A 13,675-nucleotide genomic window follows, 5' to 3' on the forward strand; every position below is an offset into this window, starting at 1 on the left:
GTTTTTGGCAGGTTCACACAGGGTAATAAACTTAAACCATGCAATATTTCACAGGGGCAAAAAAACTAAAATCCATTAAACTGCGCTTTATTTTTTAAAAGTAGAAACCAAGCTTGGATTTTAATATCTGAATGACTGACTGATATTACATGGTTTTGCATTTAAGTCATTACATTTACATTTTGATTCAAGCCAGGGAGAAATAGATATAAAATAGATTTCATAACAGACATTTTGCAAGGTAACAGTGTCATGTGACATGTGTGTGTTGTGTCAAATTGTCTGTGCATAGTCTTAAGTTTAAGATGTTTAGTCTCATTCATTTAATTTGTGTATTGTTTGTGTAGATTTGTTTAAACCTGAAAAAGTTGTAAGAAATCACATTTGTCAGTTTACGACATTTGTTATAATCGAATTATACAGATAATAAATATTTAGTAAGCTCCAAAAGTGCTGATAAGTATGTATTGCCACACTGTTGAGGTGTTGTTGTTTTTTTGTTTTTTTTAAAATGGTATATATTTTTTTGACAAATACTTAACTATAGAAAAGATACTGTCCCAAGAACAATGGAATTACATTTTGTGATCAGTTTGAAGTCCATTAATTTTAAATTTCAATTTTAAGTGTCATTTGTGTAATCACAACTTAATAAGTGAATCTTTAATGCACAAGAGTAGAGGCTTGAGTACATTTGGCTGAGACACCCCCAATATTATAGAGAACAGCAAGTCTACAACCTTCAGTTGTCTTCTCAAATAAACATAAAAATATTTGTTCAATCAGCATTTATCAATAAATGCTAAACAGAAGTAAGAATCGCTGCCGCTCCAACAGTATTGATCAGGTTGTAATGAAACATGCACACGGTGATCACCTAATGGGTTTTTATCCAAATTGTTAAATGGCCTGCATTTGTATAGCGCTTTTCTAGTCCTTAAGGACCCCAAAGCGCTTTACACTACATTCAGTCATTCCCCCATTCACACACACGCGATAGCAAGCTACATTGTAGCCACAGCTGCCCTGGGGCGCACTGACAGAGGCGAGGCTGCCGGACACTGGCGCCACCGGGCCCTCTGACCACCACCAGTAGGCAAACATGGGGTTAGTATCTTGCCCAAGGATATTTGGCATGCAGCCAGGGATCGAACCACCGACCTTCTGATTAATGGCTGACCTGCTCTGCCACCTGAGCTACAGCCACCCCAAGGTCACATTTGTCATTTTACAGGCAATAACCTGTGACTGGTGATGGATTGTGAGCTGGATGAGCCGATACATCTTTGACATTCAGGTTTTGGTATATAAAAATTTATTTAAATTAAAAAAAAAAAAAAAAAAAGATATATCTATATATCTCACTTTTTTTGAGGTGAATGTAAGCTAGTTCATACATGAACCAGTTCTGAAAAAAAAAATGAAATGTATGGTAGCCAAATGCTCCTTTAGACCATAGAGAGTATTTAAGATTCAGGCAGAGAAGAAAAATGAACAAACAATGATTTTTCCATATTTTATTATGTCATCTCTGTTAACCCATTTGAACTCTGCTCCCTCTGATCTCGCTCTCTCTCCCCATCTCTCTAATTGAGTGTTTAAAACAAACAAACACACACAACAAAAGTTTCTTTTAAATTCCACATGTAATTAGCTTGTTTACATGCGTAATGCATAAGTATTACCTATCTGGAAGTCCTTGTATTATGTTACAAGATGCATTTTAAAAATCTAATTATAAATTTACATCAGTAAAACAAATCTATTCTTTAAGTCTGAAGCTTTTTTAATGATACCATATCTTGTAAAATAATCACTTGATTAGACTAGGCACAGGTTCATATGCAGATTTGCTTGTCAGTTACAGCACAGTATGCCACCACTTTAAAAAAATAAATAAAAATGTGCCAATAATATTGCGTTGTAATGACTTTAGAAACCTGGATATGCTCTTTGTGTACATTCTTGATAATGAAACAGACCACAATTTACCTTCCAGAGGCAAACAAAAAAAAAAACAAAAACAAAAAAGGAAAACAGTAACTGTAAAGCCATCAAGCAACAGTCTCTTTGCCAACAAGCCTTAAATGATTAAACTTGGGTTACTTTACTTAGCTATACCACAAATTAAGCATTCTACTAATAATGTTTTGAAAGCTTGACATGGCTAATGTAATATAAGAGTTGACTTAAAAGCAATTCAGTCATGCTGTACTCGGACACATCATGCTTTGAGCTAAAAGCAGGGATTTGATGTTTAGCTGGTATAGTCTCGATCTATTTCAGCATAACTTTGGCAATACTAATTTCTACTAAACACAAATTACACCTGAGGTTTTTGCAGGTATTAATTGGTAAACCACAGTATTAGCCAAATCTGGTTGAAAAGAATCCATTCACTGGATGTTACTCAAAACAAAAAGTCAGCCCCCAGATAACTCGAGATGAAACAGAGCACTATCATTCTCATGGATGTTTGGACAAAATGCGCAAATCCAATGAGCACATGTCAAACTGTTCTACTGAATAAGGACAAACTTTTACCTGCTGTTGGTGCAAGTATAATTTATACTCAGTAGCCCAAGTACCCCTGGACCAGAGATGGTATATTTTATGGTTTTTACGAATGTCTGTACCAACCGTACATCCAACGAGAACAGCAAAAATATAGACTATTCACAGCTTTGATTCAACAGTAAGTAATGATGAATGTCTGCTGTCACCTTATAATAGCATTTTTATATGATAAAAAGTTTTAGATTACAGCTGGTGGAGGGACAGTATCTACATATTCACAACCAACTAGTTGTGGGCACACTCCCATTTCACTGTGCCCAGTCATATGAAGATTTTTTGGCTTCTGATTGACCCAGTCTATGTAGCCTTTAGCCTTAAAAGAAGCGTTAACTGACTCACTGTGTTTCTCCAGGAAAACCACGTTGTCACTATTCACTTCTTTCACCATGCTGTAGTTATCAGGCACACTGCCTTCTTGTCCCTGTGTGTCCAGAGTATGGGGAATATTTTCTTTCTTCATGATTAAAATATTGTCACCATTTACCTCGTTCACTCTGCTGTAGTCTGCTTCCTGCATGTGCTCATGTCTCGGAATATCCACATAACCACAGATTCCAAACGGTTGGAAGATCTTCTCAGTGACACCTTTTAGCTGATTTGCCTTCTCATCATTTAAAACGTTTGCACTTGAGCATTTAGTAAGAAGCTGCGACGACTCTGTCTTATCTGAACTCTCCTCTGAGGAAGACTCGCTGTCTTTTGGAAAGTGATCCACTTCACTTGTCTCCTTAGATTGGACTTCTGAGTCTAATGCCATGGCAAGTGGCAGAATGAATATTTTCTTTTTCTCCAATGGCAAATACGAGGTTTCTTTATCAGACACGATCAGGTAATCCTCTTTCTGGTCCTTCCAGGGTATCATAACAGGAAATCTCTGGTTGAGAAGCATGGCATTAATGACATCTTCAGATTGGCCGCTCTGCAAAGGTTAATAGAGTATATTATTATCAGCACCAAAACAATGGGGCTTTTTTTGTGTGTGCATATTCTAGAAGCAGAATGGAGAGGCAATCACCTTGATAAGTTGAACATCAACTCCTCTTATCTTTGGACTAGGGACAGGGGGCAGAATATACTTCTTCACACTGAGAAAGAAAACAGTCATGAGTCAAGTCTTCACATCTTGTCTTCATGTAAAATAGAGTGATTTAGACTTTATATCAGATACATACGTTTTTCTCTTCAGGATCAAGATAATCATTGCCGCAAGCAATGGAATTAGACAGAGGCTGAAAACCAGTATCCAAAAGGAATTGTCCTTGCGAGAAACTGAATTTTGTTTTTAAAAAAAAAAAAAAAAAAAAAAGGCACATTTTTATTAATCTTTAACTGTTAGCACTTGCCAATATGTTGTAAAGAAGGCGTAAAGGGCTTTCGGGACTTACAGTTAGGGACTTTGACAAAGGTAGTGTTGCTCCACTCACTCCAGCTATTGTCTATTGCACAGCGCACTTCAACCATGTACACCACCCCAAGATCAATGCTGTAAATGGTGAAATGTGTTTGTGTTTCTGACGCGTAATTCTAGAAAGAAAGAGGAAAAGAAATCACAAAACATTTGACTTCTACTACTGTTAAGATCACCTTTGGACTAAATGAGAGTTAAAAATACATTTGTTTACTTTGAAATAAAACAATTTAACCATAAAATTTATGGTTAAACTGCAGTATACTGATTTACTGATTAATCGTGTGTGACAGGTTATACCACAACTTTATTCTTCACATGACAGTAAAAGGTTGTTTAATGATTTCCTATTTGGGCTGGTGCAGTTCATTCCAGAGCCTGATTTCATGCTTGACTTGCCAACATGGATTCATCATCTGACAGAGGAGATAATCGCTACTAGCCAAGACTGCTAAAAGTTAGACCTAAAATTTATTTTGTGATTGCATTAATTTTCAAAATGTAACATTTTGAGGTTTCAACTCATAATGGGTAACATGTTAAGCTTTCACTGTGTGGCTTTCTGTTTTTTTGGATAGAAAATCTAAATGGTAATAATAATAATACTTAATTTACTTTAAACTTGGAGTTTAATTTGATTTCACATTTAATTCTAAAATGTTATGTCGGTTTGATTTGTATATTTGTTAAAAGGTTTGCATAAAATTAATGTTGGTCAAACTTAGAAGTGACTTCTAAGAAGAAGTAACTTTTAGACTTGATTGGCATTCAGATCCACAGATTTTTGAAAGTTATTTACAATTTTCACATACAATCAATACAAACAGGAAGCGTGCGCTGTGTCAGTTTGAAGGTTTTATATACAGAGACATTTAAATAAAAAAAAACAAAAATCTAGTCCTTTCCAGGTTTTAAAACTGGGTAAACACAACCTCAGATACAGCAGCAGGTGACATATTACACCATGTCACTATTTATTCAACAAAAACTAAGCCAAAAGGCAGAGGCAGTGTGTGAAAAACACAAGGTCATGCATAACTTGAAGCAATCATTTTCCGTATGACTTTATCAGGCTCTCACCTCATTGTGGACGAACTTTGGCCCACTCCTCTTTATTGCATTGCTTAAGTTCACTGAGTTTTGCGGTCATTCATTTATGCATGGCTCTCTTTTAAGGTACCGCCACGGCATTTCAGTCAGGTTGAGGTCTGAACGTTGACTGGGCCATTGCAATACCTTAATTTATTTCTTTTGAAGTTATTTTGTAGTAGATTTGCCACTGTGCTTGGGATAACTAGACCTCATCAATTGACTAAATGAAGTTTCACGGAAAAATATAAAAATATTGATAAATCATGTATCTTAAAAAACAAAAAAAGAAAAGTAACATTTAGAAGCCCCCCTAAAAATGCATACAAACAAATCACAGCTTGGCTGCCTTAGGAAAACAAATACAAATCTTTAAAATTAATACTACTACTATAACAACAACAACAACAACCACCTCCTCTACTGATAATACCAATAATAACTATTATTGTCATTTCGGAAACTTGTTTCCTTATATATGGTGGGGGAGGGTTAGCATGTAGATAGTATCCAAATAGCACGAAGAGTCTACAAAACTGTTTGTTCTGAACAATTATAATTTACTAACATACACACAGTGGTGAGAACAAAATAGGTTGGCACATGTTTCATTCATCCAATGGTAATTTTCCATGGGGACTCATTTTTGGCACAGTGTAAGAACGTTTCCATGCAATATTAGAGAAGCTCTGTCAGCCACTCACCTTCCATATTTTGCTCTTGTCTGGTTTGACTCTCAGTTGATTCTTCAGAGTGACCCATCCTGACTTTGTGTCTATGTTAGACGGTGTATGCCATTGGATGGTGAGGTGTGGGCTGTCCTCTATGTTGACCACCACTGTAACATTTTCAGGTGCAAAGGGCTTCACTGTTCATCAATAGAGAGAAACAGAGACTGTGATGCTGTTTATCAGGTACAAACTTAGTTCAGTATATTTGCATGCCAACATTTGGTATTTGGCACTAAAAGCAAAATGAAATTAAGTTTTATGAGAAGAGCATTAACTTTAGTTTGTTTACATATTGAAATTTTGAACTAGGCTGAAAAAAGTGATTGTATTTTTTTTTGTCATTTTGCCTTTATCCAATAACACCAGCGTAGATACAGATGGGCATGTTGGAGTGAGGAGTGACTTTACACAAGGTTCTTGGTGTCCAAGAGTTAACCCACAGTTTGTGCGTTTACTGTCAAGCTATCAGGTAGGGCTGTTAAAGTGAGGCAAAAATCATAATCGTAAATATTTTGGTCTCTAGCAAGCTCATTTAACAAAATTACTTCCTGACTTCATCTCAGCCTATCCATAACATCCTCTTCTGTTCATTTATTGCTTTTTAAGCTGTACTATTATAATTTATTGTTACAATGAACTCTCTGAAAAGCCTTCAACATGGCCAGAATGCAGCAGCCCAGGTTTTAGTCTGACCTGCGACCCATTGCTGCACCCCCACCCACTCACCCTTTCCTGTCTTCACTACTCCACTATCCAATAATAGAATAGGAGCCAGAGCCTTCAGCTTCCAGGCCCCTCTTCTGGAACCAGCTCCCAGTGTGAATCTCTACTTTTAACATTAGGATTAAAACTTTCCTTTTTGATAAAGCATATAGTTAGGGCTGGATCAGGCGACACAGAATGCTCCCAATAGGTCTATTCGGCTAGAAGGTTTCCCATGAGGTTTCTTCTTCACTCACTTCTTTTATACAAAACCCTGCATTTAATCGTTAGTTATTAATGTCTTGTTCTCTTCCACAGCATGTCTTTTGTCCATTCTCCCTCCTAACCAGTTGCAGCAGATTGCTGCCCCTCCCTGAGCCTGGCTCAGCTGGAGGTTTCTTCCTGTTAAAAGTGAGTTTTTTTATTCCCACTATCACCACCTGCTTGCTCATAAGAGGTTGTCTGATTGTTGGGGGCCATCTCTGTATTATTATAGGGTCTTTACCTTACAATGTAAAGTGCCTTGAGTTAATTGTTGTTGTGATTTTGAGCCATGTAAATGAAACTGAATTGAACTGAATGAACTGATTTAGAAAAAAACAAAACAAAAAAAACCACTCTAGTGCATAAAATGTAATCATAATTTAGCAAATGAAGAGTCCGATACTCTATATTTTCTTGTGCTACTCAACAGAAACCCTACACCCATGATTTGTTTGCAGGCAAACATGTGAAACAACCAACCAGCAGACTAGCATTGCCTCCCCTATGGCCACACCTCTACTTTGGTTTGCAGCTGCCCTATTCAGAAACCAGCATGTTGATCTGTGCTTAGTCTCATGCATGGGTGCTTGTAAAGTGTGTTTTCTGAGGCCAAAAACCCTCCACAACTAATGCAGTGAAATTACTGTTTGCTTACAGGACAGGACGCAGATACCGCTCTGCCTGTATAACCTCAACAAAAGGTGTGAAATTTGATGCTGGAGTATACAGAAGTTTTGCTGTGCACAAACCAGTTCCACCTCATTCTGTTCAGGTTTTTATTTGCGGCTCATGTATGTCACTCAGTACTTTTCCATTCCTCACCAGCCTCAAGAAGGCAGTCTGGGCAATAAAACTGTGCCAATCATTAGCTCAGTCCGTACAGATTTTTGTGTTACTCCTGTTCTGACACAAATATGTTTTGATCTGAGCAGATTATTATTATTAACATTTTAAAAGTTTTTCATTCTGAATGAGAAAGTTTGAAGTGACCCTTAATCATTACCAGAAAATCCTAATTATATCAACAAGCTTCAGTGTTGTAAAATAATAACCTGTGTAGCTAAAGAAAGGTCAGCGTGATTTATAGTTTAGTGCACAGTACAGTGATAGGCCAAAAGCAATCATAGTTTAAATGATCATTACAACCCATCCATCCATTCGCTTCCGCGTATCCTTTTCAGGGTCGCGGGTGGCGCTGGAGCCTATCCCAGCTGTCATAGGGCGAGAGGCAGGGTACACCCTGGACAGGTCGCCAGTCTGTCGCAGGGCCAACACACAGGGACAGACAACCACTTGCACTCTCATTCACTCGCACATTCACACCTAGTGGCAATTTGGATTATCCAATTAACCTATCCCCACAAGCTGCATGTCTTTGGGCGGTGGGAGGAAGCCGGAGTACCGGAGGTAACCCATGCAAACACGGGGAGAACATGCAAACTCCACACAGAAAGACCCCGGCCTGATGGTGGAATTGAACTCAGGACCTTCTTGCTGTGCAGCAACAGTGCTAACCACCGTGCCACCATTACAACCCAGAAAATAAAAAAATAAATAAACTTTGAGGATATTTTTAGTACAAGAATGCTTTACAGAAATGATATATGCTCATATTTCTATTTTTAATGGTTTCTGTTTATCACAAAACAATCAAAAATCATGTTTGATTTATATATTTCATGTAAATTATTTAAAACTAGAAAAACTTACCAATGTTCATCAAGTCAAAAGTAAGGGGGTCTGAAGAAGTATTCCCCAGGGCATTGGAGGCCTCCACAATCACAGTGTACTCGACCCAGATAGAGGTCTTGCTAAAGAAACAGGAGTTACTTCCAGCTTTGTGGTAGTCCGGACACTGGCGCATATTCTCCTGACTGCACATGAACAAAATACATGTCATCACCGATCACTGCAATGTGACTTCAGTTGCATCTCCTAAGAAATGAATAATTGGATTTTCTGATGAGTCTGTAAGCATGTACAGTCATTTCTATTGCACCTTACTATCATATTCTATGGGCTTAAGCATTAAGTGTATCTCACATACTCAAGTTTGCCCAGTTTGGAATCAATCAATTAACCCAATATGCGTGTTAAGTGATTGATGATTCAAAATTAGCAAAGAAAAAAAAAAAACACTTAAAAATATCATATAATATCCTTATTATTTATAGTAAAGACAACTACTGGAAACCTAAATGATAATATGAGCTGGTTAGCATGTTATTATATTATATTCTTCGCTGGGATGACTAATGATTTAGAATGTCACCAAGTCAGGGCTTCACAAACACACAAACATCTTCGAGATCCATCCTCTCAGGACCATGACTCAGTTTTGTGGCATTTCATCTGTGAAGATTCTTGAAATGCTAGTGCTAGGATTTAGCTAGAGAAATGTGGGTCATTTGGGTGAGCCACGTCTACGTTGGTGTACTTGCACATCCACAAAGATTTGTGCTCAGCTCACAAGGGTGTGAAAAGAGACCCAGTAGTTTCCCCACATTTACTTATCTAGCACCACGTACAACTAAACAACACCTTTACTATTTCTCAACGCGGGTGATAAAGAATTTGAAACTTCATGGAGTATCTGGTAGCGTGGGGTGAAGATAAATACACTATGCCGTACTTAAAACTCCAGTTTGATTCCAGCGGAGGACCCACAATCTCTATTGTGTAAAATAACAAGAAAACAGACTTGGTAGGTTAAACTAACCCTTCTGTCTTATAGTAGAGGTGATGCACAGTGGGCAGCCCTCCATCAGAGCCTGGGGTCCACCAGCAGAAAAAAGTCTCCTTGTCGGGGGACCTGCAGCCAAGTTTGTCTGGTTTTTCTGGTGGAGACATGCCTGGCAACACACGTGACAAAGAGACATCAGCTTCCAATAAACAATATGATAAAAAAAAACTTGGCACAGTTATTTAAAGGACAGCATTCACTTATCTCAGGTAAGTGAACGTTGTCTCTTACCTTTGATAACTTATCTTAGTTTCACTCATCCACCCAGAGTTTATTCATTTAAGCTGTGCTCACAGCAACTCAACCTGTGACCATTTGAAATGGCATTTTCTATAATGTTTATTTAGACATAAAACTCCACAGTGATTGGTGGAAAAATTTGTCAAAAATAGTTTAATAGGTTTCTTGATACTTAAGTGACAAAGCTAGGGAGGCAAGGTGGGGACAGTCAGTATATAGGACAAAGGTATTGAATGTGAAGGTTCCAGAGAGGAGGAAAAGAAGAAGACCACAGAGAAGATTAATGGATATGGTCATTGACATGCATGTGGTTGGTGTGACAGAGGAGGATGTTAGGGAACGGGTGAAATGGAGGCAGACCCATAAAAGGAGCAACTAAAAGAATAATATTAAGAAAAAACAATAATAAAATCTGTATATGACTGGGTCATTCTCATGTTCAAGCACAGGGCATAGTGGTCTGGAATCTCAGTAAACTCCGTCATCATTAGACTGAAAAAGCACAAGATTGTTTCTATAAATGTAGGACAGATTGATAGATGTGGGTTGAGACTGAGAAAATGAAAGAGAAGACAAATAAAATCAGAGCTGTTAGCCAACAGGAGCACAGTAGGTGGACATCCTGGGAGGCTGTTATCGAAGGGCTGTTATGAGAACACATATGGTGGATGCCCCAAGCAAGGCTGTGTATCATTATCAAGGCTATGTAGGAGGCCTAGAGGAGAGCTACCACCTTGCAGCACGTTTTCTAGAAGGAAGCAGTAACATAGGCCTGATATGAGGGTCCTGTATAACCTAACTGAAAGCAATAAGGCTGGAAGTAAACAGAGAGCATGATAACAGAGTGCCTGATCCTGTTTGTCAGGCAAAGAGGTGGGGCTCAGATTTGCAGTTGGAGGTGTTGGCAACTACTGTGGCTTGAAAGGAAATAGAACATGAGCTCAATACAAAATCAAAATTACCACAACAGAAAACCACAACCTCACTATGGTAACATATCTACCACTACCATGCCTGCTCTGTGGGAAAAGGGAAAATTACTGAGGACTGCCAGATGTGGGCTCATGAACAGAGTGTGGGGTGTTGGAATTGCGATGACAGACTCCATGCTGATAAATGCTCTCAAATATCTGGTGGAGGAGGCACAACAAGGGAGCTTCTGGCTCAAAAGAAAGGATAAAGTGAGGGTAAAACTCCTACTGCTCGAGAGCAGGAGCCCAGAAATGTCCAGCTGCTAGACGTAACATGGCTACGGAAAGTAGGCAGAATTGAAACCACTAATATCAAACATAACTTCATTTCATTTTATTCGTGGACTTTAATGTTTGCAAAGATTCACAGTTAATCTTCAGACTGATTTAATGTAGAGACACAGTTATTAGTCTGTACATTAAATCTTGCTTGGATTCAGTGTTTTCAAACTGAGATTTTAACCATTGCTGCTTTTTGTTAGATTACAAATAACAGAATAACACACCAGAGAAAACTTTATTTAAGTAAAAAAAAAAAAGAAAAAAGAAAAAAAAAGGTGTTTCGTTTTAATTTTTAAATGTAATTATTCAGGATAATGAGCACCGAATATCCTTTTACAAAAAAAAAAAAAATCCAAAACTATCTGCATTTTATAGTCTGTAGGCCACTAGCACTAAAGGCCCAGTTTTGGACCATGATGTAGTCGTTTACTCTGTACACCAGCACAGTGGATTTTAGTCAAGCTGTGATTGAAGTGCAGACTTTCAGCTTTAATTCAAAGGGTTTAACAAAAGAATCACATTGAGGTTTGGGTGTTACAGCCACTTTTATGTATGTCACCAATTTTCAGAGGTTCAAAAATAATTTGATAATTTGCCCAGTGATGGATGTTTCTTTATCAATCCTCTCAGCATGACGTCAAAAGAGATGTAGGAGCAATACTTCTGTTAAACCCCATGCATTAACACTAAAACGTCTATACTTCAGCTGAAATGTCGTCTAACCGTAAGTAAATATTCTGAGCGAATCGAGCCTCAGTGATTTAACTTACTGTTGCATTCTGCAGCTAATGCCAGCAGCAGGAGCAGCAATGGCAGCCTGAGATGCTTCACCATCCTGGCACAAGCCATCACACTCTGTGACAGGGAAGTGACATCACAAGCAAGTGGCAATGGTGTGATACGAGCTTGAGGCAGAATGTCTTGTTGTTACCTGAAACAAGCAGATATGGTGGGAAAACAGCAAACACAACCAATAATACCAGTTTTTCATTTACATATACGGGTCAGTAACAATTTTCATATGGTTATCAAACGTTAAAATGAACTGTTAATAATTGGCTGGCAATATCATCAGCTGTAATCAAGGACTTCAAACATTATATGAGTGTTTTAGTAAATAAATAAACTGAAAGTGTGATGTTAGATTCATTTTGCTCATTTCAAAAGCAAAGTGGATTTGCCAGAAATTGCCAGACAAAACGTGAAAAAGAGTTTGAAACATGCCGTTTGGTGTTAAGCAAATTTTACATTGTCTAAAAAAAATGCTGGAGATGAATACGTTAATATGTGTGTAGGGGATTTTAAAAAAGTCATCTAATTCACAAACACGCACTTTGGACTGTTTATGCACTTCCTTATTCCTGAGAGATACTTGGATAAAGATTACACACAGAAACAAAGTACGCACAATTATGTTGGAAATGCTTGATGAATAACTGCACGTCACTGCAAACTGCTGCACGGCTTTTCTACATGGACTGGAAATTTACTGAAGCTCAGCTCAGTGGGAACTCAGACACCAAAGTAGTTTTCTGCCACCTTAACATGCTTGATGCAATCAGTCACCACAGGAAGTGTAGGAAACCGTCTTTTTCTGGTTACCAACCTGTAATGTACAGAATATCGCAAAGGGGCCACACCTTTTCCCTTTTTGTAATTTGTGTTGTTTTGCTCAGCACAAACAGAGACAACAAGCTCCTTTTTTCCCTGCTGTGACACCCATTCTGACAAGTTTTAACAGGATCGCTCAGCGGAGCAAGTCTTGGATCGGGCTTATGTCTCAATTACATGCCAAAATTAAAACCCAAAGCTAAATACTCTATTTGGCAATCAGAATAAACATTTGGTCTGGGAGTAAACCTATCCTATCTTGAATCTAGTATAACGTATATATTTTAATATTCTTCTAATGAACTACATATAATATTCTACATGTTTAAAGATAAGTGAAAAAAAATTGCATTATTATGCTGTATTTAAAGTGCAAAAATATAAGAATGTTTGGCAAGACGCATGCTGAAAAACTGTTACTAGGGTAACACACAACAGCATAGATGTTCAGTCAACACTCTGTATAAATATAGGCCTAATAATTTGTACCTAAGGATATAAACTGTACTATATGTATAATATTTATTATGTGTACTAATACTGATTAACTAATTGCTTCCTTTTATTACTATCAGATTTTTTGTGTTAAAGCGGAAGAAATAACTTTTTTTTAAAAACCCACATTAAATTCAGAAAAAAAAATCATGTGGATTTACGCGCTTTATACTCTCAGCTACTCAGTGATAGGAAGCCTGATTAATACCCTGCATTGCATTACATAGCACATTTAGGTTTTCATTTTCTGTAGACCAACCTGCGAGCACACAACACGCACAGAATCCATTACCAAAGAATTACATGCAGCCCTATCAGGTGTGATATTTACCAGGAAGCCGCGGGGGGGAAAAAAAACACACACAAATAAGTACAACTAAAGGTTAGTAGAGGGTTAATAGACGCGCTCTGGCGTTCACTCACCACTTTATGATCTTGGCAGCTATGTTTATCATCGATATTTATCGGACGTTGACGGGTACAGAACAAAAAAGGTAGCCTTCTTCAGTCATGACACAAAGCCAAACGAGCTCCAGACGAGCTCCGCACACCTGGCAACCAA

General features: G+C 37.8%; 1 protein-coding gene across 1 annotated transcript; it reads right to left on the reverse strand.

Annotated features, from left to right (window-relative positions):
- Nucleotides 1-1,004: 1,004 nt before the first annotated feature.
- prlrb (prolactin receptor b) lies at nucleotides 1,005-13,675 on the reverse strand. Its single transcript, XM_085295158.1, has 9 exons — nucleotides 13,537-13,675; nucleotides 11,778-11,938; nucleotides 9,491-9,623; nucleotides 8,482-8,645; nucleotides 5,779-5,942; nucleotides 3,963-4,101; nucleotides 3,750-3,846; nucleotides 3,593-3,662; nucleotides 1,005-3,496 (listed from the first exon to the last, which is right to left on the reverse strand). The coding sequence occupies exons 2-9, from the start codon at nucleotides 11,854-11,856 to the stop codon at nucleotides 2,756-2,758; spliced, it is 1,587 nt and encodes a 528-aa protein (XP_085151284.1). The 5' UTR covers nucleotides 11,857-11,938; nucleotides 13,537-13,675; the 3' UTR covers nucleotides 1,005-2,755.

Source organism: Mchenga conophoros, linkage group LG12 (assembly GCF_057382185.1).
Source record: "Mchenga conophoros isolate Kocher_MC1m ecotype Shallow Benthic linkage group LG12, M_conophoros_male_GT1.1, whole genome shotgun sequence".
NCBI classification, from domain to species: domain Eukaryota; kingdom Metazoa; phylum Chordata; class Actinopteri; order Cichliformes; family Cichlidae; genus Mchenga; species Mchenga conophoros.